Source organism: Sminthopsis crassicaudata, chromosome 2 (genome assembly GCF_048593235.1).
Source record: "Sminthopsis crassicaudata isolate SCR6 chromosome 2, ASM4859323v1, whole genome shotgun sequence".
Taxonomy (NCBI): Eukaryota; Metazoa; Chordata; class Mammalia; order Dasyuromorphia; family Dasyuridae; genus Sminthopsis; species Sminthopsis crassicaudata.
Window position 1 is genome coordinate 103519057 of NC_133618.1, and position 25832 is coordinate 103544888.

Sequence of the window (25832 nt, forward strand, 5' to 3'; positions counted from 1 at the left end):
CTAGGTAGACTATCATGTATTGTGGTGATACAATTTTCTTTCTCTGTTCATTTTCATGGAAATATTTTCTACTATGGTTCCATGTTCTGGACCCTGGATTTCTTCACATGAATCAACTACTTTCTTTCTTCCCCACTATCTACCCTTCTTAATCTTATTTAAAAAATAAGATAGATTCTGCCAGAGCCATGTTTCAATGATGGGTCTCAGGCCATCATGTCTCAGCAATACTGATTTGATGGTAAAAGTTGCCTCTGAATTTAAAATTTTACTTTTTCTTGCTTGCTACCTATTCTCTTTTGCGTTTCTATATAGATGCCTTAGTCTATGGGTTTTATTACTGACTTCTTTTTTGGGTTTTATTTTATATGAATTTTTAGATATTTTTCCTTCTATTCTTCCTACTTTGATTAGCTAATCTCTGTGGTATCTAGCTATCTTGATTAGCTATTTCTATGGTAGAAAAAAATATATATATATGGATAGTTTGTTTCCTTCTTTCCTTTCTCTCCACCACTTTCTATTTAAAACTCTTTTGATTAGATTTGCAAGGCTCCAGGTAAATATTCTCTTACTGCCCCTTGTTAGATACATTCCCTTCCTGGCCAGGAGCCCTCCATTTTTATCTTTTAAGTTTTGGTCTAGAAATCTAAATTGCATTTTTAATGACTATCTTCTTGGCTTTTTTTTGGGGGGGGGAAGGTTGAGAGGCAATTGGGGTTAAATGACTTGGTTGGCATCCCACAGCTAGTTAAGTTAGTTGAGGTTGGATTTGAACTAAGATCCTCCTGACTACAGGGCTAGTGCTCTAGTCACTGTGCCATCTAGCTGCTCCCTTACTATATTCTTAACCTGAAGTTCATTTCTCAAGTCATCCTCATTTCAACCCCTTGTCTTTGATGAGCATTAGTGATGAAAATACCATCTGTGCCTCTCAAGTATTCTATTTGTTGCCTAACACTTGTAATCTTTAGCAATGCTCTCTACATTTCCCATTTGGCCAAATCATTTGTCTCAGGTGAATTACCAAAAGTAGGTAGCAACCATCTGTTCTGATAAATTTGGGGAAGTTCTCTACCAAGTCTTGAATATGTTCTTTGGGAAGATGACATTACATCCTATTGTCATTGCAGATTTGCAAATCTGGGTATTGCAGATATTTTAAAATTATATAATCCTTGCTCAGGGATAATTCATATACAAGGAAGATAAAAGAGATAGCTCCTATTAGGTTTTGTTTCCCTTGCAGTGGCTCTTCACTATATGACTATTTCTCCTCCATTTTTTTCCTCTATAAAGTTTCTTTTCCTGTCTTGCCTATCACTTTTTCTTATGCCATGCTTTCCATGTCAGTATTTTCTACAGTAGATAAATGAATCTACAATCCTGACTTCAGTAATCTTGAAGCAGCAACTGCCAGAGCTGATGCACCCAGCAAGCCATCCTGTTCCTAAGTGGTAAGAAGCTGCCTGAAAGCATAATGCAGGCACTAGAATGATGTGAGGTGTTCAGTGAAGAAACACGTGTGGTGTGATGTTGTATTTCAGAGATAAACAAAGTGGGAAGTGGTGTCAGACGAGTAAAAGGCTGACTGACTAGCTCATTCTTTGGAATAATTAATTTTTAAATACTCTATGACTAGCTTTGGTAAATAAGCCATACTTTCTTGATCACCCTGGCTTGATTCTGAATACTGCTATTCTTTCTTGAAGGTGATGTGGATGGCAATCATTTTTTTATATGGAATTCATTTGCCATTTATTAGACATCTATGAAATGCAAGAGCACTATGCTAATTTCTGAGGATACAAAGTCAAAAAGCAAAATTGCCCTTAACCTGAGGGAGCTTAATTTCTAATATAAGAACATGAAACATGCAGATAACTAAATGCAAAGCACATACACATAACACAAAGGAATATCAAGAAGGAGATAACTTAGGAGGTCAGGAAAGGCCTCATGCTGAACTGGCACTTGACATGTAGTTTGAAGCAAGCTAGGGATTTTGTAAGGTGAAGGTGAGGAGGGAATGCAGAGACATTGGGGCATATCTGTGCCCCAGGCATGGAGGTGGGAGACAAGATGTCATGTGTGGGAAATAACTGTTAAGAACAATCTGTAAGATCTGTACAAACACAGAACTGAAAGAACACAGAGAACATGTGAAGGGGAGTAAAATGAAATAATACTGGAAAGATAGGTGGGAGACACATTTTGGCTTGCCTTAAATGCCAAACTGAGATTTTATATTTTAGAATCAACAGACAATAAAAAACGTTTGAGTAGGGCAATGATATGGTGATAAATACATAATTTCAGGGATGAAGAGGAATATATAAACTGGGGAGGTCCCAGGGTTAGAAAAAATCTTATGTAGGAGATGGTACTTGAGCTATGCCTTGAAGAAAGCCGGAATTATAGGAATTAAAAATGAAAGAGGAGCATTTCAGGCATGGGAGGGTTGGGGAAGGCAGGGCAAGTCTTCTTGCAGAAAATGGGATTTGTGCTGAATCCTAAAGGAAACCAGGAGGGAGAGATGAGGTGGCATGGGAGACAGATCACAGTGAAAAGGCATAGAGTCAGAGATGGAATATTGAGTGTGAACCAGAAGGTCAGCTTTGCTACATCATAAAGTATGTGGAAGGAAATGTGATCCTATAAAAGGGATCAGGTAAGAAGTAGGTCAATCTGTCTAGATTGTAGAGTGTTTGAGGGGGAGTAATGTGAAATGCCCAGAAAGTCATTATGGAGTTAGATTGTCCTTAGCTTTCATAAAATATTTTTTATTTTGTTCTGGAGGTGACAGGGAGCCATTTAAGCTCCTTTATCAGGAATGCAGCAGTTGGAATGATACTTTAAGATTATTTTGGCAGTTATGTACAAAATGATTTGGAGAGAAATGAAATGTATTTTTAAAAATGGTAGAGGGGTGAGGGGATGACATGAAAAGCAAGAAGGGAGTTAGGTAGTAATTGCAATTGATCAGGAAAGAAGTAAAAGTCTGAACCAGAGTTGTGGTTGCATGAGTGGAAAAAAGGGAGTATTTAAGAGCTTTTTTAGGGTTAGAATGAACAAAACTTGACTAATATTTGCATATGGGGAATGAGGGAGACTGAAGAAATAAACTCAAGGTTTTGACCCTGAGTGATTTTGAAGAGAATGCTAGTGCCCCCCCCAAAAAAATAGATTAAGAGGAAAGGTTCAGTTTATTAGGAAATATAATGAGCTTCCTTTTGCTCAACCTGAATCTGAGGTGTATCTTTTGGTGATATTTAGTAGGCCTCTGATGAATATGAGACTCAGAAGAGAGATAAAGAACTAGAAATATAGATTTTGGAATTATCTGAATACAAATGGGTCAATGAACTCAGAGGATTATCAGTAGTGAAAGATGAAGAGAAAAGTGAAGAGCATTCAGAAGCTCTGAGCTATACTCACAATTAGAGAGTGGGACTTATCTGATGATCCTACGAAGGTGACTTAGGATAAGTCAAATATATAAGAGAAGAATCAGCAGAGAAGAGTGAGAAAAGCTATGAAAGGAGAAACCATGAGGAGGGCCTTGTCAAGGGTGTCAAAAGTAAGAAGTCAAGAAGGATGAGGGCTGAGAAAGGACCATTGGATATAACTATTAAGCAATAATTGAAACTAAGTAGTGCATGAGACAGGTAAATGACATGGTAGATAGAGTGCTGAACCTGAAATCAGAAAGACCAAACTTCACACCTGATCCCACATACTTACTAGCTGTATGATTCTGGGCAATTCACTTAGCCCTATTTGCCTCTGTTTCCTCACCTGTAAAATGAACTGAAGAAGAAAATGGCAAGCCATTCCAGTATCTCTCCCAAGAAACCCCAAAAAGAGGTTATGAAGAGATAGACACAACTGGAAAATGATTAAATAACAAATTATTAATAATTCTGAAGAGACCACTTTTAGTAGAGTAGGTGAAATTGGAAGCCAAAATGCAAGCAAATAAAAAATGATCAAGAGGTCAGAGAGTCAGGGTGGGCTAAAAAGTCAATATTTGACCTAGTAACTCTATAGTCACATGATAACTATTCTTTATTTAGCTTGTGACTATGCCTATTCTTTAATCTGAGGCTGGTGGTATTTTCTAAGACTTCATCTTGCTATATCTTAATTTGAAGTTGTGCCTCAGTGTTTCTTTCTTATTCTTTAAAAAATATTTAGCATTTAATTTTCCCCCAGTTATATGTGAAAACAATTTTAACTTTTATTTTTTAAACTTTAAATTCCAAAGTATCTCTTTTAACCCTTCCCTACCCCTCCTCATTGAGAAAGCAAACAATTTGATATAGGTTATACATGTGTAGTCTTTCAAAACATTTCCATATTAGTCATGTGAAAAGAAAACAAAAAAGAAGCCTTCAAGAAAAAAAAAAAAACTATGCTTCAGTCTGTATTCAGATACTATCACTTCTTTCTTTAGGAATGGATAACATTTTTCATAAAATTTCCTTCAGAATTGTCTTGGACATTATATTAGTGAGAATAGATAAATCTCTCATAGCTAATCATCTTACCATGTTGCTATTGCTTTGTATGCAGAACAGTTCAATTTGCATCAGTGCATGGAAGTCTTTCCAGGTTTTTTTGAGAGCTTTCTGCTTATCAATTTTCCCTTATAATTATATACCATAATTTGTTCAGCCATTCCCCAATTGATGAGCATCCCCCCAATTTCTAATTCCTTATCATCAAAAAAGAGCTGTTATAAATATTTTTTGTGTATATATACTTGTCCTTTTGTATGCTGGAGAACATGAGGCAAGATAGAAATTAGAGAGTTTTTAATATTTTATTTGAGTTTCTGAGAGGGAGAGATTTTCTGAGGGGCAAATCAGAATCCATTTGTCTCTCCAGGGCTGAATTGGACTTTTGTCTCAAATAATTCAGCATCAAATGTGAGATTCCAATGATTTCCATATTGCAGGGGAGATCAGGGGGAGACAAAGGCAAGGGGTAGAGTCTGAACAGTGGTGAGTGCAGAAACTTCCAAGCAGGGGCCCTCAATTCGGTTTTGATAGGTTAGGGGTAGGGCCATAAGTTCTGATAAATTGGGAGTGAAGGGGGGTAGTCAGCTAGAGACAGAAAGTCTGGAACAAGAGATATGTTATTTATCTGCCTATGGAAATGCTAATCAGCCCTACTTGTGTCAGTCCTAATGGTCAGGAAGGGGGTTTGCAACTTCTGAGACAGAACAATTCAAGGAACTGAGGCAGAACAATTTAGAGAAGCTGAAGCAGGACAATTTAGGGAAACTGAGGCAGGACAATAAAAGGAAGCTGTGGCACAACACTTTTTGTTTTTTATCTCTTTTGGGATTGCCAGATCAAAGGATATGCATGGTTTTATAGACCTTTTGGCATAGTTCTTAATTGTTCCACAGAATGTTTGAACCAGTTCACAATGTCATCAATAATACATTAATGTCTAATTTTCTCCGTATCCCCTCCAACAATTGTCATTTTCTTTTCCTGTCCTACTAATCAATCTAGTAAATATGAGGTAATACCTCAGAATGTTTAAATTTACATTAGTTAGAACAATGAAAAAAAAAAAACATGGTTATATATAGCTTTGATTGCTTCATCTGGAAACAGTATATATCTTTTGATCATTTTTAGCAATTGGGAATAGGTCTTATTTTTATAAATTTGACTCAGTTCTCTATATGTTTGAGAAATGAGGCCTTTTTCAGAGAAATTTGTTTCAATATCTTTTTTTCATAGTTACTATTGCTAACTGAATTTCCTTTCATCCTATTCTTACTCCCCCTCCCCCATTTATTCTATTTTCCATTTTCTTTCATTTTCTTTAAAAGTATTTTGCTTCTGACTATTTCCTCCTCCAACATCATCCACATTTTCCACTCCTGCTTTCCTGTAGGGTAAGATAGATTTCTATACTCAATTGAGTGTATTTGTTATTCCCTCTTTGAGTTAATTCTGGTGAGAGTAAGGTTTATTCACTCTTCCCCTCTCTCTCTCCATTGTAAAAAGTTTTTTCTTGCTTCTTTTCTGTGAGATAATTTGCCCCATTATACCTCTCTCTTTCCTTTCTTTCACTCCTCTCTCACTACTTAATTTTCTTTTTTTTAGATATCATTTCTTCATATTCAATTCATATTTATACTCTCCCTCTATATATACTCCTAATTTCCCTAATAATGAGAAAGTTCTAATGAGTTACAAGTATTATCTTCCTGCATAGAAATGTAAACCTTATTTAGTTTAACTTTAATGAATCCCTTATAATTTACCTTTCCTGTTTATCTTTTTATGCTTCTCTTGAGTCTTGTATTTGAAAGTCAAATTTTCTATTCAGTCATGGTCTTTCTTTCATCAAGAATGCTTGAAAGTCCACTATTTCATTGAATATCCATTTTTTGTCTCTTGGTTATGATCTTATCTCCTTTTCCTTCCAGAATATTATATTCCTCCTACACTTTAATGTAGAAGCTGCTAAAATGAGTTATCCTGACTTTGGCTCCGCAATACTTGAATTGTTTTATTTCTGGCTACTCACAATATTTTCTCCTTGACCTGGGAGCTCAGGAATTTGGCTACAATATTCTAGGACTTTTCATTTGGATATCTGTTTTAGAAGGTGATCAATGGATTGTTTAAATTTTTATTTTACTCTTTGGTTTACTCTATTGTTCAGAGGGGTTTGGGGTTGCTATCTTTTCTCTGCATAGATAGTTTTCAACATCCATCATTGCAAAACCTTGTGTTCCAAATATTTTTTCTCTTCCTTCTAACTCCCATCCTTAAACATCAAATAATACAATTATTCTAATCATATTTCCACAAATATCTTGCTGCACAAGAAAAATCAGATCAAAAAGAAAAAAAAAAAAGAAACAAAACAAAAAGCAAGCAAACAACAACAAAAAGAGTGAAAATGCTATGTTATGACCCACACTCAGTCCCCACAATCCTCTCTCTGGATGCAGATGGCTCTTCTCATCACAAGTCTTTTGGAATTAGTCTGAATCATCTCATTGTTGAAAAGAGCCACATCCATCAGAATTGATCATCACATAATCTTGTTGCTATAATGTTCTGTACAATGTTCTCTTAGTTCTACTCACTTCACTTAGCACCAGTTCATGTAAGTCTCTCCAGGTCTTTCTGAAATCATTCTACTGATTATTTCTTATAGAACAATAATATTCCATAATATTCATATCTTATAATTTATTCAGCCATTCACCAACTGATGGGCATCCACTCAGTTTCTAGTCCCTTGCCACTATGAAAAGGGCTACCACAAACATTTTTGCAATGTGGGTCCCTTTCCCTTCTTTAAGATCTCTTTCGGATACAAGCCCATTAGAACTATTATAGGATCAAAGGGCATGCACAGCTTGATAGCCCTTTGGCATAGTTCCAAATTATTCTCCAAAATGTTTGAATCAGTTGACAACTTCACCAACAATGTATTAGTGCTCCAGTTTTCCCACATCTCCTCCAACATTCACCATTACCTTTTCCTGTCATCTTAGCCAATCTGTGAGGTGTGTGATGGTACCTCAGAGTTGTCTTAACTTGCATTTCTCTGAATAATAGTGATTTGGAGCATTTTTTTTCAATATGACTAGAAATGGTTTTAGTTTCTTCATTTAAAAATTGTATGTTCATATCCTTTGACCATTTATCAATTGGAAAATGACTTTTATTCTTATAAATTTAATTCCCTATATATTTTAGAATGATGCCTTCATCAGAACTCTTGAATGAAAAATTTCCCCCCAGTTTACCACTTCCCTTCTAATCTTTCTGCATTGTTTTTTTTTTTTGTACAAGCACTCTTTATCTTAACATAATCAAAATTATTCATTTTGCATTTCATGTTGTATACCAGTTATTCTTTGGCCACAAATTCCTTCCTTCTCCACAGATCTGAGAGGTAGACTATCTTTTGTTCTTCTAAATTGCTTATATTACTTGCTTGTCTTACTCTATGTCTAAATTATGAACTCATTTCAACCTTATCTTGGTATAGCATGGTGTGTTCGTCAATGCCTAGTTTCTGCCATACTATTTTCCAATTTTCTCAACAATTTTTGTCAGTGAGTTCTTATTCCAATAGCTGAGGTCTTTGAGCTTATCAAACACTAGATTACTATAATAATTGACTATTTTTGTCCTTTGAACCTAACCTGATCAACTACTCTATTTTTTTAATCAGTACCAAATGATTTTGATGATCACTGCTTTATAATATAGTTTTAAGTCTGTACAGCTAGGCCACCTCCATTTGCATTTTTCTTCACCATCTTGTCTGCACCTCTCAGTGTTTCTTTAAAGTGTTTTTTGTTTGTTTGTTTGTTTTGTTTTATTTTGTTTTGTTTTGCTGAGGCAATTGGGGTTAAGTGACTTGCCCAGGGTCACACAGTTAGGAATTAAGTGTCTGAGGTCAGATTTGAACTCAGGTCCTCATGACATCAGGGAGCTCTAACCACTGTGCCACCTAGCTGCCCCTTAAAGTGTTCTTTTGCTTGTACTTGAACTTTGTGAGAGCAGGAATTGTCTGTGTTTTTTTTTTTATATCCCCCTAGTGTGCCTGGTTCTTAGTAGATGCTTAATAAGTGATAGTGGATTGACTTATTGGTTGATTGATGCTGTTCTCGATTGTTTCATTTAAGCTTACCACAGTGCAGCAGAATTGGTCATCTTGTTCATTCTTCCATTTCAAGTATGGTAGACTCATTACAATAAAGTCCTTAATTATTGGCAGGCTGTCCTAGTGGCAATCCTGACTTGCCATTTAAATGTAAGCTTGATTCAGACTCAAGTTGATTTCATCATGCTGATGAAACCATTTAAGAAACTCAATCGATTATTTACAGTAGGTCAAAACTGGCTTTTTAGAAGGTCAGAGTAGGATTGCTATATAGACTCAGTTTGGTCTGGGCTTGATGGTCTATTGATGACAAACACACTTAATTCAGTTCAGCTCAATTTAACAAGAATTTTATCGAAGCCTGCCTAGAGTTATCTTTTATTTACCCCATCTGGGGGAAAGGAAAAAAAAATGTACAATAGTAACATCTGCTGAAGAGAAATGTGATCGGTGTGTGGTAGATTTATTAGATTCTGTCCAGGAACTTCAGGCAGTGCTGAAAGAAAATCAGTAGAGTAGATAATTGTATTAATACAGGTATGTAAATTCAGAGTGAAATTATGAAGCAGGTGAAGATTATCTTTGGTATTCTCTAACCCTCTCCCATTTCCCTTTGCTCCCTCTTTTTCCTTGTTCAGTATTGCTTTTTTTAAGGATAAGAAGTAATACTGCACCTGTGATTTCATTGGTGTCTGTGTGTTTGGTGGGTGTTGGGGAGGTATCCTGGAGGAAGACTTTTTCTCTCCTTATTCAGGGGGGCAATTTCTGGACAACTTATAATCTTAAATAATTTCCTAAAATAGTGAAAGGACAAGGAGATTGCCCAGGTTTACATAACTAATGTGTATAAAAAAAAACAGGTTTTGAATCCAGATCTTCCAGTTCCAGCTTCTTATCCAGTGAGCTAGAGTAAGCTTTTCTGCCTCTGTAGTTGTCTTTTGATTGTTTAAGTCTTTACTGGTAACTGAGATGTTAGTCAGCAAACTATGGCTTAAGGCACATCGTACCTTAATCCCCATCTCCCTCTTAGGCAGTTGTTGTACCTATAATTGTTGGATAGTTTTCAGTTATGTCTGACTTTTCATGCCTCTATTTGGGGTTTTCTTGGCAAAGATACTAGAGTGGTTTGTCATTTCCTTCCCCAGATCATTTTACAGATAAGGAAACTAAGGCAAACAGGATTGAGTGACTTGGCCAGGGTCACACAGCTAGTCCTGAGTCCAGATTTGAACTGACTCTAGGCCTGGCATTCTCTCCCCTGTATCACCTTGATGGACTTTTTAAGGGAGTATTTTCATTTAAAAGGCAACCCCATTTTAAAGTTTTCCCTCCTCTGTGTTTGCCTCCATGAGGAGATGGGATTTTGGGGGGGGGGTTCATTGACTGTGCCTCTGGGGTGTCTTCCTTAAGAAGAGATGTTTAGGTTAAAGAATAGGAAACTGAGCTAGGATTGTGGAGGAGAGATGGAATGATTGCTTTCTTCTAGCATTTGAAGGGCAATTGTACCAAAAAAATGTTAGACTTGTTCTTTATGGTACAGTAGGGCAAAACCAGGAATACCAGGTAGAAACTGCAAAGAGCTAAATAACACTTTCAGATGAGCTCACTGTAGCATATATTATTTTTGCTTAATTATTTGACTTTTTTTTTTACAAGAGATCTTTCATAAAATAGGAAGAATCTGCAAAAATGTTTTTAACATAAAACCAAAATGAATCAATAAAACTTTTTTTTTTTTTAATTAGCTTTGAAATGTGGAAAAACTTCCTAACAATCAGATCTATGTCCAAAGTGGAAATGGATTGTTTCAGTATATGATGGGCTCCCCCTTCATTGCAGGTCTTAAAGCAAAGTTTAGATGCGTGGGAGTATTATCAGCCGGATTATTTGGGGGGACCTGGTTAGAATGGATAGTTGCTAGAGCCCCCTGACAACTGACATTACTCTCAAAGCTACTCTTGTCAATTTATAACATAAAATTTCATGCGAGCCAAATGCTGTTACATATTAAAACTGAATGATTAATTTCATTAGCCTGACAAAACAGAGAAAAAAAAAAAAAGCCTTGGAATAAGAAAAGAAATAAGCAGCCCTGTCCCTGGAAAATAAAAGATGGTTCGGGGGTAATATTTGTGGAATAGGCCTTCTTACTCCCAAGCTTTATTACTGTTGCAGAGGATGCTGGAAGTATGATATGCCTCAGACCCTGCTCTGAATGGAAGACAAAGATAAGTGATTGGAAGCCGTTTGTTAAAATCTGAAGGACTGGGAGCTTTCTAAATAATATAAAATAAAATAAAGGAGGTTGCTCTTTAGCACCATCTGCTGGCTAGCTCTAAATAGCATGGGCCAGAACACATTTCTTGAAAAAGGAACTGGCACATGGGTTCATGTTAGCAATGAAATATTTTCCAAGATATGTTGGCACCACATCATTTCAGTGAAGTGTTCTTAAAATGCCTTCAGTTTACACTGCTAAAATATAGGCAAACAGGATGGCGTTTCTAATGAAATTGAGTTTAAAATGAAAATCGTCCCTAGCCCAATGTGCTGCCCAGACACCAAGATAATCCACAAAATCCATCACCTTTTGATTTATGATCTAGAAAGGATTATAAAAAATGAAAACGACCTTGATGAATGTCCCAAGAAATCAAGATTCAGCTCCCATAGAATGGAAAACATGGGTTTATGTTGGCAATGAAATATTTTCATGTTTTATAAAAATATTTAGATTATAAAATTGAACAGCCTGATTTTTTTCTTCTTTCATCAATATTTGTATACTTCCAACTGAATTTCATACAAGACCCTATGGTATTATAATTTATCAGAGCGGATATAGAGAGAAGGCAGTCATTTCCCAAAGCTACTGTTATCTTTGCCAATGTGAAAAATGGGATTTATATTTTCCTCAACAGAATAGTTTAAAATTGGCTCAACCATGCAAAGATGATATTGTCAGAATCTCTTCAGAATTTCACTGTTCACAGAACCTTCTTTAGAGTATTTGTATCAGAGAGAAGCTCCTTTCCTGGAGGAGTGTAGGCCCAGGGATATTAGAATAGATAAACTGAGACCTCTTTCCTCTCCAGAGTTCCCTTATGACTTTCTCTAATGTGGGCTTGGGCCAAATATTCTTTCTCCTCCTTTTTTCAGCTTCCTTGAAATTCCTTCTGTTCCTTGATGTTTCTTAAAATTAAGGATTTTTTCCCCTTCTACTTGTATTTGTATTCCCCAGTGATCCTGGTACATAGTGAATACACATAAATGCTTGTTGACAGACTAATAATAATAATTAGAATGTGTATATATATGTATATATATGTACATATATATGTGTAATTATCATTTCATTTAATTTTCATAACAACCCTAGGGGGCAGGTACTATTATTGTCCTAGTTTTTCAGATGAAGAAGATGGGGCACAGACATTAAGTGACTTGTCCAGGTTTAATCAACTAGTTAAATGTTTGAAGTTGAATTTGAATTCAGATCTTCCCAACTCTAAGCCCAGCATGCATCACCTAATTGTCTTTTGCATTTAGAAAACTATTGCTTAGATTTCAGAGAGGACCATAATATAGTAATATAAATAAATGTGCCGGTCTATTAAAGCATCTCTAGTCTTAATTTGAAATGAATGATAACTGGCATTCATTGAGCACCTGAAGTGGGCACAGCATGGAACACTCTGTGTAAGGGATGCAAGGAAAAAATGAAACTCTGTCTTAAAAGAATTTCCTTTCTTTAGGGCTTGAAGCCTGATTTGGATGGACACAAATCAATCTAATTTTAATTACTTATAATCACCTCTTGATTCTAATTCAAAAGACAATGAATTTTGTGGATTGTCTCAGTGTCTAAAAGTCTTAAACTGACCAACATTTTCCATCAGAATCAGGCAAAGAAGACTGTGAATATGCCAGTATGAGTGCATGTGGGTGGATGAATGTCTGACTAAGAGAGGATAGGATACATCCTGCTGATTAAGTTAAGTAGGCAATGCAAATGTAACAGCCCTCCGGAAACTTCTTCTCCTCACACCCCCAATGATTAGACCAGTTATTTGACTCATCTACTTAGAGGGACAAAATTGGTTTACCCATTGGGAAGGGATACTTTGGAATATTCTTTTTCATCCCTGAGAAAAACCAAGCCTGTCCATCTTTGCAGTCTGCAATAGATTTTGTAGTCTGGACCTAGAATCCAGTCTTAATGTAATCTGGACACTTTTGTGTATAGCATCTCTGCTCCCAGATGATGCCAGCTAGATGGAATAGTGAATAGAATACCAGCCCTGGAGTCAGAAGGAACCAAGTTCAAATGTGGCTCATACACTTACTAGTTGTGTGACCCAGGGAAAGTCTCTTAACCCCAATTAAAAAGAATAAGGAGGAGGAGGAAGAGAAAGAGAAAAAGGAAGAGAAGAAGGGAGATAGAGAAGGAGGAGGAATCATAAAGAGAATCAGTAGTGCTGATACCAAAAGGAACTATTGAATATTTAAAATGAAGTTATAGTGAGTAATTGAAATAGATAGATAGTTATATATGGATACATACTACAAAGATAATGTAATGGATATATCACTAAGGAAATTCTAAGTAGTTTTTGTGAATGCATAGATATAAATAAATACAAACATACATTAATGAATCAACACATTCTACCTACCTGAAATGTCCTCTCTTTTGTCAATGTATATTGTACATTGACTAGTTCTAGTCTTTCAAAGATTAGTTCAAATCTCCCCTTCTATCCAAAGCCTTCCTTGAACTTATCTGCTTCCAGCAATTTCTTCCTTCACTGAACTCCTATAGTCCACTCCATTAGTTTAGCATTGACTGCACTATATACTACTTTGTATGATTATTTTTCTTTTTGTGTGTGTATGCTCTCTTCAGTCAGAACAGTGGAAAATGTACTGGCTTTTGATTCACAAGATCTGGATTTGAATACTGTAGTTCTCTGTGATCTTGGAAAATTTACTTGATTCTAATAAACTTCATATATAATTCAATTCAATTCAATTAAAATCTATTATGTGTCAGGCATTGTGCTGAGTCCTAGAAATACAAATAAGAAAAAGAAAGCTACCCTTTGCCCTCAAAGGGAAGGTAATAGACAAAAAGAAATTGGAAAGCCAAGTGTGTGGGGAGTGAAGTCCAGAAACCAAAGGGTACCTGGCCTAAGGACGAGATGCTCTCTGAAGTCTAAAGCAGAGATGGTGTTGAAGAAGTAGAGCTAGCTGGAAAGTTCGGATTCCATCCCTCAATAAAAGAAAGCTTAGGGGAGTGTTTAGTGCTCTGACATCCACCTTTCTGTCAGAAGGTAGAAGAGGCTAAGGGAGTCAAGAAGATGTTGAGTATATACAAAAATAAAATATAAAGTGAGAGTATTAGATTAAAGAAACTGAGACCCCTTCCACCTATAGAGCTATGATTTTATGAGCCTGTGATCTAGACTAAAAAGATTGTATTTTATATTCATTAGTCTTCCCAGAACTTTTCATGGTGTCCTGCAGAACCTACATATTCAATGAATGTTGATTTTTGTTTCTTTATTCATTTTTGATATTGATGATGGAATACAATTAAGTATCAACCAGAAGTCTCAGTGGTTTGTTGAGATGCATATTCTTTACTCCAAAAATTCTGAAGGACAGCATATTACACTGACATTGCAATAATATTTTATAAAGAAAGACATACAAATCTATCAAAATTACTTCATAAATTGAGATTATATTTGCTGACAGTGACACTATATATATAAAAGACATATAAACATTTCTGTCAATAAAATGGCATTAGATTAACACTCTGGGAGGAGAAGAAGGGAACAAATATTTATTAAGCACCTTTTACGAGTTAGGCACTGTGCTAACTGCTTGACAAATGTTATCTCATTTGATCCTCAGACACTACTTTGGGTATAGTTAAGTCTACTTTGACATTAAGTTATGCAGTCAGCCTTAAATCTTATGATAAACTACTTTTTAAAAAAAAGGATAAACTATCCTTTTGGAAAGATACAAAGCATAGAGAGATCGATGGACTTGGAAAATAAGAAAAACCTAGATTCAAATCTTGACTTTGTTGTTATCTGAGTGATCTTTAAAAAGTCATGAATCTCATTATTTTGTTTTGTTTTGTTTTTCCAATCCCTCCACCTCTTAGTACTTTCTCATATTATCATCCCTACTCTGACTCTCATTCCTTTCAAATTTTGAATCTTTAGTGAATCAATTCAACTATACACTATACTCTTGAATCTCTTACTCCCATGTCCTATCATTGCTCAGATTTTATCAAATGCCAGTACTGGATTATACCCACCATGCATCTCTTTCCCTTCTACTCCTGCGTGACTGAACTGAACTGAAGGAAATTCTGTGTTAACTTATTCCACCACAAATTTCTGTTATCCAATATCAACCTGGCTCTCACTGCAGCAAAGCAATTGTTTTAGCCCCTTCTCCCCCCTCCACTAAGTGATTCCCTACTCCATGTTTGACAGTGGCTCTTTCAAACCCTCACAAGCCCCCCATAAAATCCTCTTACTATAGTCTCTCAACTAAAGAGAGCTTTGGTAAAGTTCATAGTTTACCAAGAAAATACTTTCTTTATTCCCTTTCCCATCATCCCACAATTCCTTGACATCATCCCTAAGTATTTCCTCCATAACGCTTTTTCTCATTAAAGCCAGTCTAGGCAACTGTGACTCATCCTTTCTCCCATTTTCTCCAGTAGTTTTCACCAATATCATTGCAGTTCTCTTTGTCTCATCTTCTCATCACTATCTATTCTAAGTTATCAGTGATCTCTTAATGGTGAGGTCTAACAGCTTTTCTTCAGTTCTTTACAGCAGCATTTGACACTGTTGACCATCCTCTACTCTGGGTTACTCAATCCCCTCTAGGTTTTTTCATTCTCTTGGTTTTCTTCCTTCCTATACAATTGTTCTCTTTCGGTTCATTTCACTGGCTCATCATCCATGCCAAATCTACTAATTGTGTTTGTACCTCAGGATTCTGTCGTGATTCTTCTTTCATTTGGAGATTTTTATCATCTCCAATGGATTCAATTATCAAGTTTATTTGAACCTTGTTTTTTCTCCCAAGCTCCTGCATCAGTCATCAAGCACTTATCAAGCACTTACCAGGAAGTGTGCAAAGCACTAGATACATAAAAGATCTATACAGGATAACTATAAGGTAATCTGAAGGGGAAAATATTAGCTGTTGGGAAGACTGGGAAAGACCTCCTGTAAAAGGTCTGATTTCAGCTGAGTCTTGAGGGAAGATGGAGGAAATAAGGGGCAAGAACAGGAGACAAAAGATTATCAGTATGATAGCTAGTGTAAAGGCATAATAGTATATATAAAGAACAGAAAGTAAACTACTATCAGTAGATTGTAGAATGTTTGTGGAGTGGAGGTAAAGAATAAAACTGGAAAGATAAAGAACTTTAAATGCCAAAAAAGAATTTATATTTGATTTTGGTGGTAATAAGAATTCATTGAGGTTCTTTGAATAAGAGGGTGACATGACCAGTTCTATCCTAAGTGGAGGATGGTTAGAATAGGGACAGCCTTAATACAGAAATCCAATTAAAAGGCAATATAGTCCAGGTTAAGAGATAATGAGGGCTTAAACTAGGGAGTGGCTGGGGGTCAGGGAAAAGGGGATATATACAAGAAGTGTTATGATGATATCAATGTAAAAATTTGGGAATAGATTGGATATGGAGGTGAGAGAGAGAAGACAGAGGATGAATCCAAATTTATGGAGCTGGGTAACTAAGAGAAGAGAATCTTCTCAAATTGTGTGTGTGTGTGTGTGTGTGTGTGTGTGTGTGTGTAGGGGGGTATAATTCTCTCCAAACTTGTTATCTTCTTTAAAATGTAAACTCCTTGAGGACAGGAACTGTTTTGTTTTTGGCTTCCTATCCCCAGTGCTTAGCACAGTGACTACTTTTGTTTTTGAGATGCTTAAAACAATAAATGCTTACTGAATGAGTTTTTAAAATGGGGATAATGATGCTTATGTGGCCTACCTCACAAGGTAGATCTTCATGGTGAAAATCATGCTTTGTAAATCTTCAAATTTTATATAAGCACAAGTAATTATGTTTATGATTATTGTTTGAGAGACTTTTATCCTTCCAGGAGAAAAATACAAATGAACAAATGAAATTTAGGGTGAAGATCAGGAGAAGAGTCCATAAAGTATAAAATGGAGCATTTGACTTAAGTGTCAGAATGACTTCTCACTTAGCTTATGGGAAAGTCTCATTTTCTGGAGCTACAAATTTCTCATCAATAAAATATAGTGATATTTGCACTGCTTCCTTCCTAGGAATATTTTGAAGAAAGCACTTTTTAAACTACTAAGTCCTGTAGCTGAATAATAATTTCTCCTACAACATACTTGGCAAGTGGTCAGTCAAGTCTTAAAGCTTAAAGATCTTTAGGAATGGAGAAACCTTTATCTTTTAAGACAAACAATTCCACTATTGCATAGGTGAATTTCAGTATGTGTGGCAATAGCAGGGGGAAGATATTCCAGGAATAGGGAATGCCATCAGCAACAAGGTATTATGAGATTAGATTTCGAGAGCTCTAATTGCATAAATATCTGATGTGGCACATACTCATAAAAAGATTTCTGCTAATTTAGAACCAGAAGGATGCACTTGAACAATAGGTACACAGATTGTTTTAAAGCAAATCATATAGCCATTGAGTCAGTGAACTATTCCTTTGTAGAATAAAATTCTCAAAGACAAATGTTTGATGATATTTTGAGACTGAAATTAGTATTTCATTTGCATATTTCTGGGACACAATGCATCTGTTTATCCATCAAAATGATAATTATGGTGCAATAAAATTCACACTAAACTTGTCTGAAATGATAATGAGCTGTATCATAATATTTCCCCTGTATACTCTATTAAAATAATGTTAATACCCAAGCATTTTAAATAATACTTCATTTTCACAGAAAATAATAAGGAAATGACTTAAAAGAGTATTGAGTTTTTACAAAGAAAGACTTCCCATCATCTTTGGCTAACTTTCAGTTTAAGATGTGCTAATGAGTGTTGTGAAAACTTATAGCTTTCTCAAGTCAGAAAAAGGAAAGACAAGTTTTTTGTGACAATAACAGATTAGTCTTCAGAATAGGAAGAAAAATATTTTTGGAGATGAAAAATTTTTCAAAGCCAGGAAATTCTTCAGAAGGATACTTTCCTTCTAAAATAATTTCAGACCTTCCTATTCCCCTATTTGTGGCTTTGCTTATCTCCAATTGCTCAATATAAGATGTGCTTTTAATGTTAGGCATATTTCATTTTGACTTATCTTTGTAACCAGGATAAAACTATTTTCTTTTCTGCCAGGTTTGTCCATCCGTAGTGTTTGCTGGAAAGCAGATCGACTTTTAGCAGGTACACAGGACAGTGAAATATTTGAAGTAATAGTGAGAGAAAGAGATAAGCCGATGTTGATCATGCAAGGCCATTGTGAAGGGGAGCTCTGGGCACTGGCTGTCCATCCCAAGAAACCTTTAGCTGTTACAGGCAGTGATGATCGATCCGTCCGGTAAGGTTGCTCCTAACTAACTCTCACTCCTCAATTCTACCATATGGTCTCCTTTGATTCTTAGTTTCATTTCCTACCATCTTTCATTTCCTTAGAAAGAAAAGCAAATTTAAATCTACAAATGCAGATATTAAGATTACCAATTAAGGAATAATTAACTTTTTATAGGTTTCAGTTGCCTATCTTTTGGAGATCTCTTTGAATTTCACCCTCAAGTGAAGATTTCTCCAGATCAATCAATTAAAACCAGAGATGGGCATTAGCTAGATGCTACAGTGAAAAGAGTTGCAGACTGGAAGTCAAAAAAACCTGAGTTCAAATCCTGTCCCACACCCTTACTAGCTGTGAGTCATTCAACATAGTTTGCCTTGATTTCTTCATCTCTAAAATGAACTGGAAAACTCTTCCACTATCTTTGCCAAGAAAATCCAAAATGCAGTCACAGAGAGTCTGACATGACTGAAAACAACTAAACATAAAAGAATGCTAGTGAACAACTGATTATCCAAAATTTTCTAAGTTTAAATTGCTTTATTAGCATTTTCTTCAATATTTTCTTAAGTCTACAATCTACAAAATAATAATCAAGCCCCAATTTATAGTTTCAAGATATAAATGCTCACACTGAAATTTATATTCAGTTTACATAGTTGTTTCTGCCAGTTCCAGACCACTTGAGACAGATCTGATTCAAAGGAAACTTATTATAGGCTGAAATTCAGCTCTTTTTCTTATTGAAGATATTGAGCTAATGCTCTGACATAATCATATTTTCCCTTGAACTTCTGATATTCTACAAATGTCTTACAGTGATTGATGGGCTCCAATTTTATCTCAATGCACACTGCAAGTAGAGCTTCTTTTCTCATTCATCATCATTTAGAACTTTAAAAGTGTTCCTTAATACACAGAGAACATTTACTTCTACTAATTAATTAACACGTGTGACTTTGTACATTGTCCCAAAATTGAGATAACATTTATGTAATGCTTTATGATTTACAAATCATTTAAAAATATATCTCATTTGATCTCACTAGCAAGATCAAATGGGCAGTGGGTACTATTATTATTTCCATTTTGTAGATGAGAAAAATAAGACAAACAGAAATTGAATGACTGGCCTAGTAAGTGCCCAAGGTCAGATTTGAGTTTGGATCCCAACTTTTTCCATTGCCTACTAGTTGCCAGCTCTTAAAAGAAAATATAACCTATCTGATTAAGATTGAGAGTACTCTTGCATTGGATTTCTTATGTTTAATACAGAGGATGACATTAAGTAAAATAATTATGTCTAATTCAGAGAGTAATGGGTTTCTGAAGAGTGAACCATTGGTATATTAAATCAGAGCTAAGAGCAGTTAAGATGCTAGTTCAGCATATTTTGCTAACCATTGATTGTGCCTGATGGAGAAAGTCAGAGAATCATTTTTTCTGGGTTTAAAATTTGAGTTGGGATAGTATAAGTTAAGATTTGTGTCCAATAGACTTGTGATAGAAAGTGCCATTCCTATCCAGAAAGAGAATTACAGAGATTGAATATGGATGAAAACAAAGTATTTTCAACTTTTTTTTTTCATTGTTGTTTGCTTGCTTGTTTTTTCCTTTCTCGTGGTTTTTTTTTTTTCACTTTTGATATGATTTTTTTTCTTGAACAGCATAATGAATATGGAAATATAGTTAGAAGAACTGCACAGATTTACCCTATTTTGGATTATTTGCTGTGTTGGGGAGGGAAGGGAGGAAGAGAAAGGGGAAAAGATTTGATTTTGCCAACGCAAATGTTAAGAACTATCTTTGTATATATTTGGAAAAATAAAATACTATAAAAAAGAAAAAGAAGTTTGAACACCAAAAATAGAAAATTTAAGATTTGTGGTCATTGTTTCTTTTCTACTAGTCTGCATCTAATGTGAACTCTTGAAGATACTAATAATATGCTCATTTTAACCATTTTCTCAATCTTTACAGAAAACCAAAGCCTCAACAGTTCCTACAGTGAAAATGACATATTAGTCCATTCATTTGTGAATTGAAATATAAACTGAATGTTTGCTTTGTTGATGGTCACTTTTCTCAACATGTCCTTTCCCCCAGGGTACTTAGAGTATGACATAATCCTTTTGCCTCATTTGAATTCAAGCTCATTTGACTCATTGAGCTCAAGCCCAACCCAAATTACTAAAGATTATGAATTTCAAACAAGAGTAATAGAAATAGCACCAAAATTTGTGAGAAATTTGATTAGCACAGATTTGACTGAGTATACTGTGAAAGGCCTCAGTAACAGCATTATTCCCATGTTGCATTTAGGATGGTAGATCACATTTAAAGAAACTTTGATACAAATGATTTATTGTCATTTCCTACATTGCATATGATTTTACTGAAATATTGAATTAGCTTTTTTATTGATGGGAACTTGACTAGGTATAATTCTCCAGTCCTAACCCCGATCACTTTATCCTTTTCCAATGATGATTTGTAACATATGCAATAAAAAATTGTTCTGTCCTTATAGCCAGTGGTCTTTGTGCCTAACTGTAACAGAAGATTGTAGTAGAGATTGCTTAGAGCAAATTAGGAACCAAATGTAACTATATGTAAGTTACATTTCTATGCTTAAATATTATATATTCAGCTCTTGGTTCCCAGATTATCTTAAATAGCCTAAAACTCAGTTCTTTATCTTGAGTTGATTAGCCTGTGGCTGTCACAGTTGAAAGCTATATATCAGCTCTATCTGCATGGTAGCTTTGCTATTTGCCAATATTGTTACGTGGGCTTTCTTTGAATTGATCAATCAGTGAATAGCTTCTAGGTAGCTGTTCAACAAGATTTTGTTGATAATTAGAGTATAGAACTTTCTACAGTCAGGCTTGAAACTATTTTTGATAGGTATGTTATTTCCTTCAGTAATTTTCTTACATAAGCATGATCAAATTATCAGCCAAGCTCCCCATCTTAGAAATGTTTTAAATAAGAGTGATATGCATTTCAATCAATATGTATCCAAATAAGCATAAAAATTAGCTCCATAACTAATTTAAATCCAAATGTTAACTGTTTGTTCCTTTACTATTGCTCACTTAAGTCATAGATTCTCACTGTGAACTTTGCATTTTTAAAAATATTTTGACAACTGCATTTTAGTAATTGACTCCCATTGTAACCCTATCATACTATTTTATGTATTCAAAAATAATTTTATGCATTCAAATTTATGCATTCAAAAAATGGTGAGAAGCATTCTATAGACTTCATAAGACATAAAAAAGTTAAAGAATATTATTAGTATTACAGTTAATAGTTGCATATGGATCCTTTAAACAAATAATAATTTTATATTTCCAAAGAGAAACAATAAAATATTATATGAAGCATATATGACTTATTTAAAGAGGCATCTCAAATTCTTTGTCAATGTTGTCTAACAAAAAAGATTTTTCAAGTGGTGAAAATGACTTGCAGAACTCCTGAGGGATATTCCCCTTGTCATGTTGACTCACATAAAGGAAGAAAACCAATGAGTTAATGATATTGTTAGAAGTAGAAATGAAATTACATGCTGTGAAAGTAACTTTCCAATTTTTGGTAAGTCAATAACTTTAAGAAATTTAGTACTGAGAAGGAATTAGTTGACATTGTTTTTGTGCTTAGATTATGGAGTCTTGCTGATCACGCCTTGATTGCCCGCTGTAATATGGAAGAAGCAGTACGCAGTGTATCCTTCAGCCCAGATGGATCTCAGTTAGCATTGGGAATGAAAGATGGGTCTTTCATTGTCCTCCGAGTCAGGTACATCTAAGATTAGATAATAGTTTGTTTGTTTTTTTAATTAAAATTTTTTCTGGTATTTAAACTTGTGCCTAAATTTTTCTCAGTACAAATCTATTTGAATAGAATTATACACTAGAGTCAAGAACAAGTCCAAAAATCCATTAGAAAAGGATTTCATGTATTCATTTAGTAAACATTTATAAGTACCTACTATATGCCATGCATTATGTTAAGCACTGAGGGTGCAAAGAGAGGCAAAAGACAGTCCTTTCCCTCATAGAACTTAGAATCTAATGGAGATGGACGGACATGTAAACAAACATGTGTGTGTGTGTGTATATATACATATATATATATATATATATGTATATATACACACACACACACACACACACACACACACACACACACACACACAGCAAGCTATATATAGGATAAATAGGAAAGAATTATATGAGAGAAAGCACTGCAATTAAGAGGAGTTACAAGGATTTCTATGGAAAATGGTATTTTAATTAGGACTTAAAGGAAGCTCAGGGAGGTCACTTGTCAGGAGAGAGAGAAAATTCTAGGTAGGGAGGAGAGTTAGAGAAAATGCTTGGAACTGAGAGATGGAATGTCATATTCATGGAACAGACAAGAGGACTTTAGATAGAGGATAATGTAGCTGACCTGGGTGTTAAATGTAAGTTAAATTTTATTTTAATAATTTTTCAATGAAAAAATTCCATCTACTCATCATATTGAAGAAGATGGAATCTCTTTTGGATCTTGCTCTTTTTCTGTTATTTGCATTTATTAGATATAAGTTATCACTTTATGTTATTGTACAATAGAAAATTCTATAAAACAAAATGCTCTATCACTTCCCACACTATCTAGATGTATTTTTACATACTTCATTGCGTTAAATTCTCATTATACATTACAATTAATTTATTATTGAATTGATATTCCACATTCTCTTTCTCTGATTCATGATGCATGAAAGAACTGTGGGGCTAATTAACCAACATTTTCTATTTGGTGGATTTTCCAAGCAAAGATATTCCAAAATTCCCACTTACAATAGCAATTAATTTTGATCAAAATGAATAATAACAGTTGTAGAAAACTAGTCAGTTGAAGTAAAAATTTGGCATTTTGTATATGCAATTTATATTAGTCTTAATGAAAGAGTTCTTGTCTCACTCAAGGGACACCTGTCAATCATAATATGTTCAATATCGAAGAAAACATCAATGTTAAGGTTTTGAGGGATGCTAGAAACTCTTATTAAGGAGTAGAGAAGTAATTCTCTACAATAAATGTCTATATTCTAATAATGGTTTTCTTATATGTTGATTATTACATAAAAGAAATTAAACATTTTGAAAAGCAATTTCTTTCTTCTTTGGGGGAAGTGTTTCTTATTGTAAATTTTGTGTATTTAAAAAAAAAGTAGTGCTATGACATCCAACTTAAGTGATTCTGTCTACACATTTCTAGAGTTTTAAAAAAACTTTTGTGTCTACTGTCTATTGGTATTTTTTCCTTACATGTGGAATTTTTTTCAAATGCAATATCAAAATAAATGTTATTTATAAATGAATAATTTTAGGGGACATCATTGTATAGTTGAATATTAAAGTAAAATGCTTTCATATACACTGATTTAAATATTTAAAATACACTAAGCAATGGCTTAAAGTCTTTATTATTAGTTTTCTTAATTTAGAAAATTTCAAGAAAGCCCTATAATAGCTTTCCTCAAAGTCCTTCCATTTCTGAAAACTTCTTTCCCATTTAAAGATTCTTTCTGTGTGAGAGCGATTTTTTAAAAAGTATTTTTGAATTTGACTACAGGATTACAAGATTATTCATTTCTTTACTGTTACAGAGATATGACAGAAGTGGTTCATATCAAAGACCGAAAGGAAGTAATTCATGAAATGAAATTTTCTCCAGATGGTTCTTATCTTGCAGTAGGGTCCAATGATGGCCCAGTGGATATCTATGCTGTTGCTCAACGGTATAAAAAAATTGGAGAATGTAACAAATCTTTTAGTTTTATTACTCACATTGACTGGTCTATGGATAGTAAATACTTACAAACCAATGATGGTGCAGGAGAACGATTATTCTACAAGATGCCATGTAAGTAATGTCAGAAACGGCTATACAGTCACTTCTCATGTGTTAAAGAGTGGATGATCCTTGTTGTGCGTTCCCATGCTTTTGTTTTTCCTTTTTTCTTCTGCTTGCTTTTTTGTTCATTTCATTGCTCATTAACATTTCCTCTAAAATATAATAGGGTAAGTAAAACCACTTTGTTTTATATTGTCATCCTTTCTCACAAATAGTTAGAAAATAGGTATACAGTACTTTAAAAATTATCTGGGGGGCTAGCTAGCTGGATAGAGCACCAGCCTTGAATTCAGGAGGACCCGAGTTCAAATCTGGTCTCAGACACTTAACACTTCCTAGCTGTGTGACCCTGGGCAAGTCACTTAACCCCAGCCTCCAAAAAAAAAAAAAAAATTATCTGGCTTTTAGTTTCATTGCTCCTTTTTTAGGTTACTATGAATCATTGAGAGTTTCACTATGGTATAAATAATAGTAATAACTTGCATGGATAGAGCAATATTGTCTTAACAATGACTTTGAGTAACTAAGTAATTTTGATTATCATAAATACACAAATTAAAATAAAGGACATATGTAGAAAGAGGCTACCTTCATCCAGAGGAAAAACTGATGAATACTGGTATGAATAGAAAAATCGTATAAATATATACTTGTTTGTATCTATTGGTAGCCACCTCCAGGATAGAATAGGGAGGGGGAAAAAAGGAAAATAAAAAGAAAATTTACATGATAACTGTTGTATATTTGGAGGGAATAGCTCACAGAGACTAAGTGATCTGATTGTAGTCACACAGTAAGTAGCAAAAGCAGAAGTTGAATATAGTGAGTGGCACAGCCCTTGGGAATGATATGAACTCTAATGGAGCCCACCTTGTTCCCATTGTCAACTTTATCCCACACAAAAAGAGGCCACAGTCCTGGTACTGTTACCTTGTCAGCAAGACAGAGGCTAGCCCAACCTTCCAAATCAGTAAAGACCCTGAAGATAAGAGTCCCTTCCTTCCCCTCAGTAAATAAGCTAGAGCATACTCTTGCCCAAAAGTAACCTTTGTAAAGAAAGTATCCTCATTAAACTGTATTAGCATATCCTTCTTTCTGTATTGCCATCATGCAATTACTGATGTAGACCTAATTCTCCTGCAAGTTTTTTCTCCATTAAGACCCTCCCCAGTTCTTCCCTAACTCTATAGACCCCATCCTTTCCTTTTTCCTTCTTCAATGTTTAAATAATATCTTTTGACTCAAAACCACATCTAGATTACCTTGATTAGTCCATGTGTCCTTTCATGAAATAAAGTACTCCATCTGGTTATGAAGAGCCTTTGTGAGTTTTTTACATTCCAAACCATTCTTTCAGAACTTGTGCTTCATCACTTATTGCCAAGCTAATATACCATATTGCCTCTCACATAAACTTAATTTAAAAAAAAGTTAGGGTATTTTTGCTAACTATAATTGGAGAGAGACACATTTCAACAAAATCAGCTTTATTATTATGGCAAGTTTGAATGATGATGCTAATTAGACTTGGACATTTAGTATTATGACATATCTCTCTACTTTCTTTATCTAGAATACATATTCATCAATGAATCAAATAGTGAATAAACATTTATTAAGTGCTTACTATGTGCCAGACCCTGTTCTAAGTGCTGAATA

General features: G+C 34.7%; 1 protein-coding gene across 3 annotated transcripts in view; it reads left to right on the forward strand.

Moving 5' to 3' along the window:
• The window catches only part of EML6 (EMAP like 6), a 284438-nt gene that overhangs the window by 160408 nt on the left and 98198 nt on the right, over positions 1-25832 (forward strand). For all 3 annotated transcript variants that reach the window (XM_074286942.1, XM_074286941.1, XM_074286943.1), the window contains 3 exons: positions 18065-18266; positions 21927-22064; positions 23926-24182. In XM_074286942.1, the coding sequence (XP_074143043.1) occupies positions 18065-18266; positions 21927-22064; positions 23926-24182 (597 nt within the window). The remainder of the gene's footprint in view (positions 1-18064; positions 18267-21926; positions 22065-23925; positions 24183-25832) is intronic.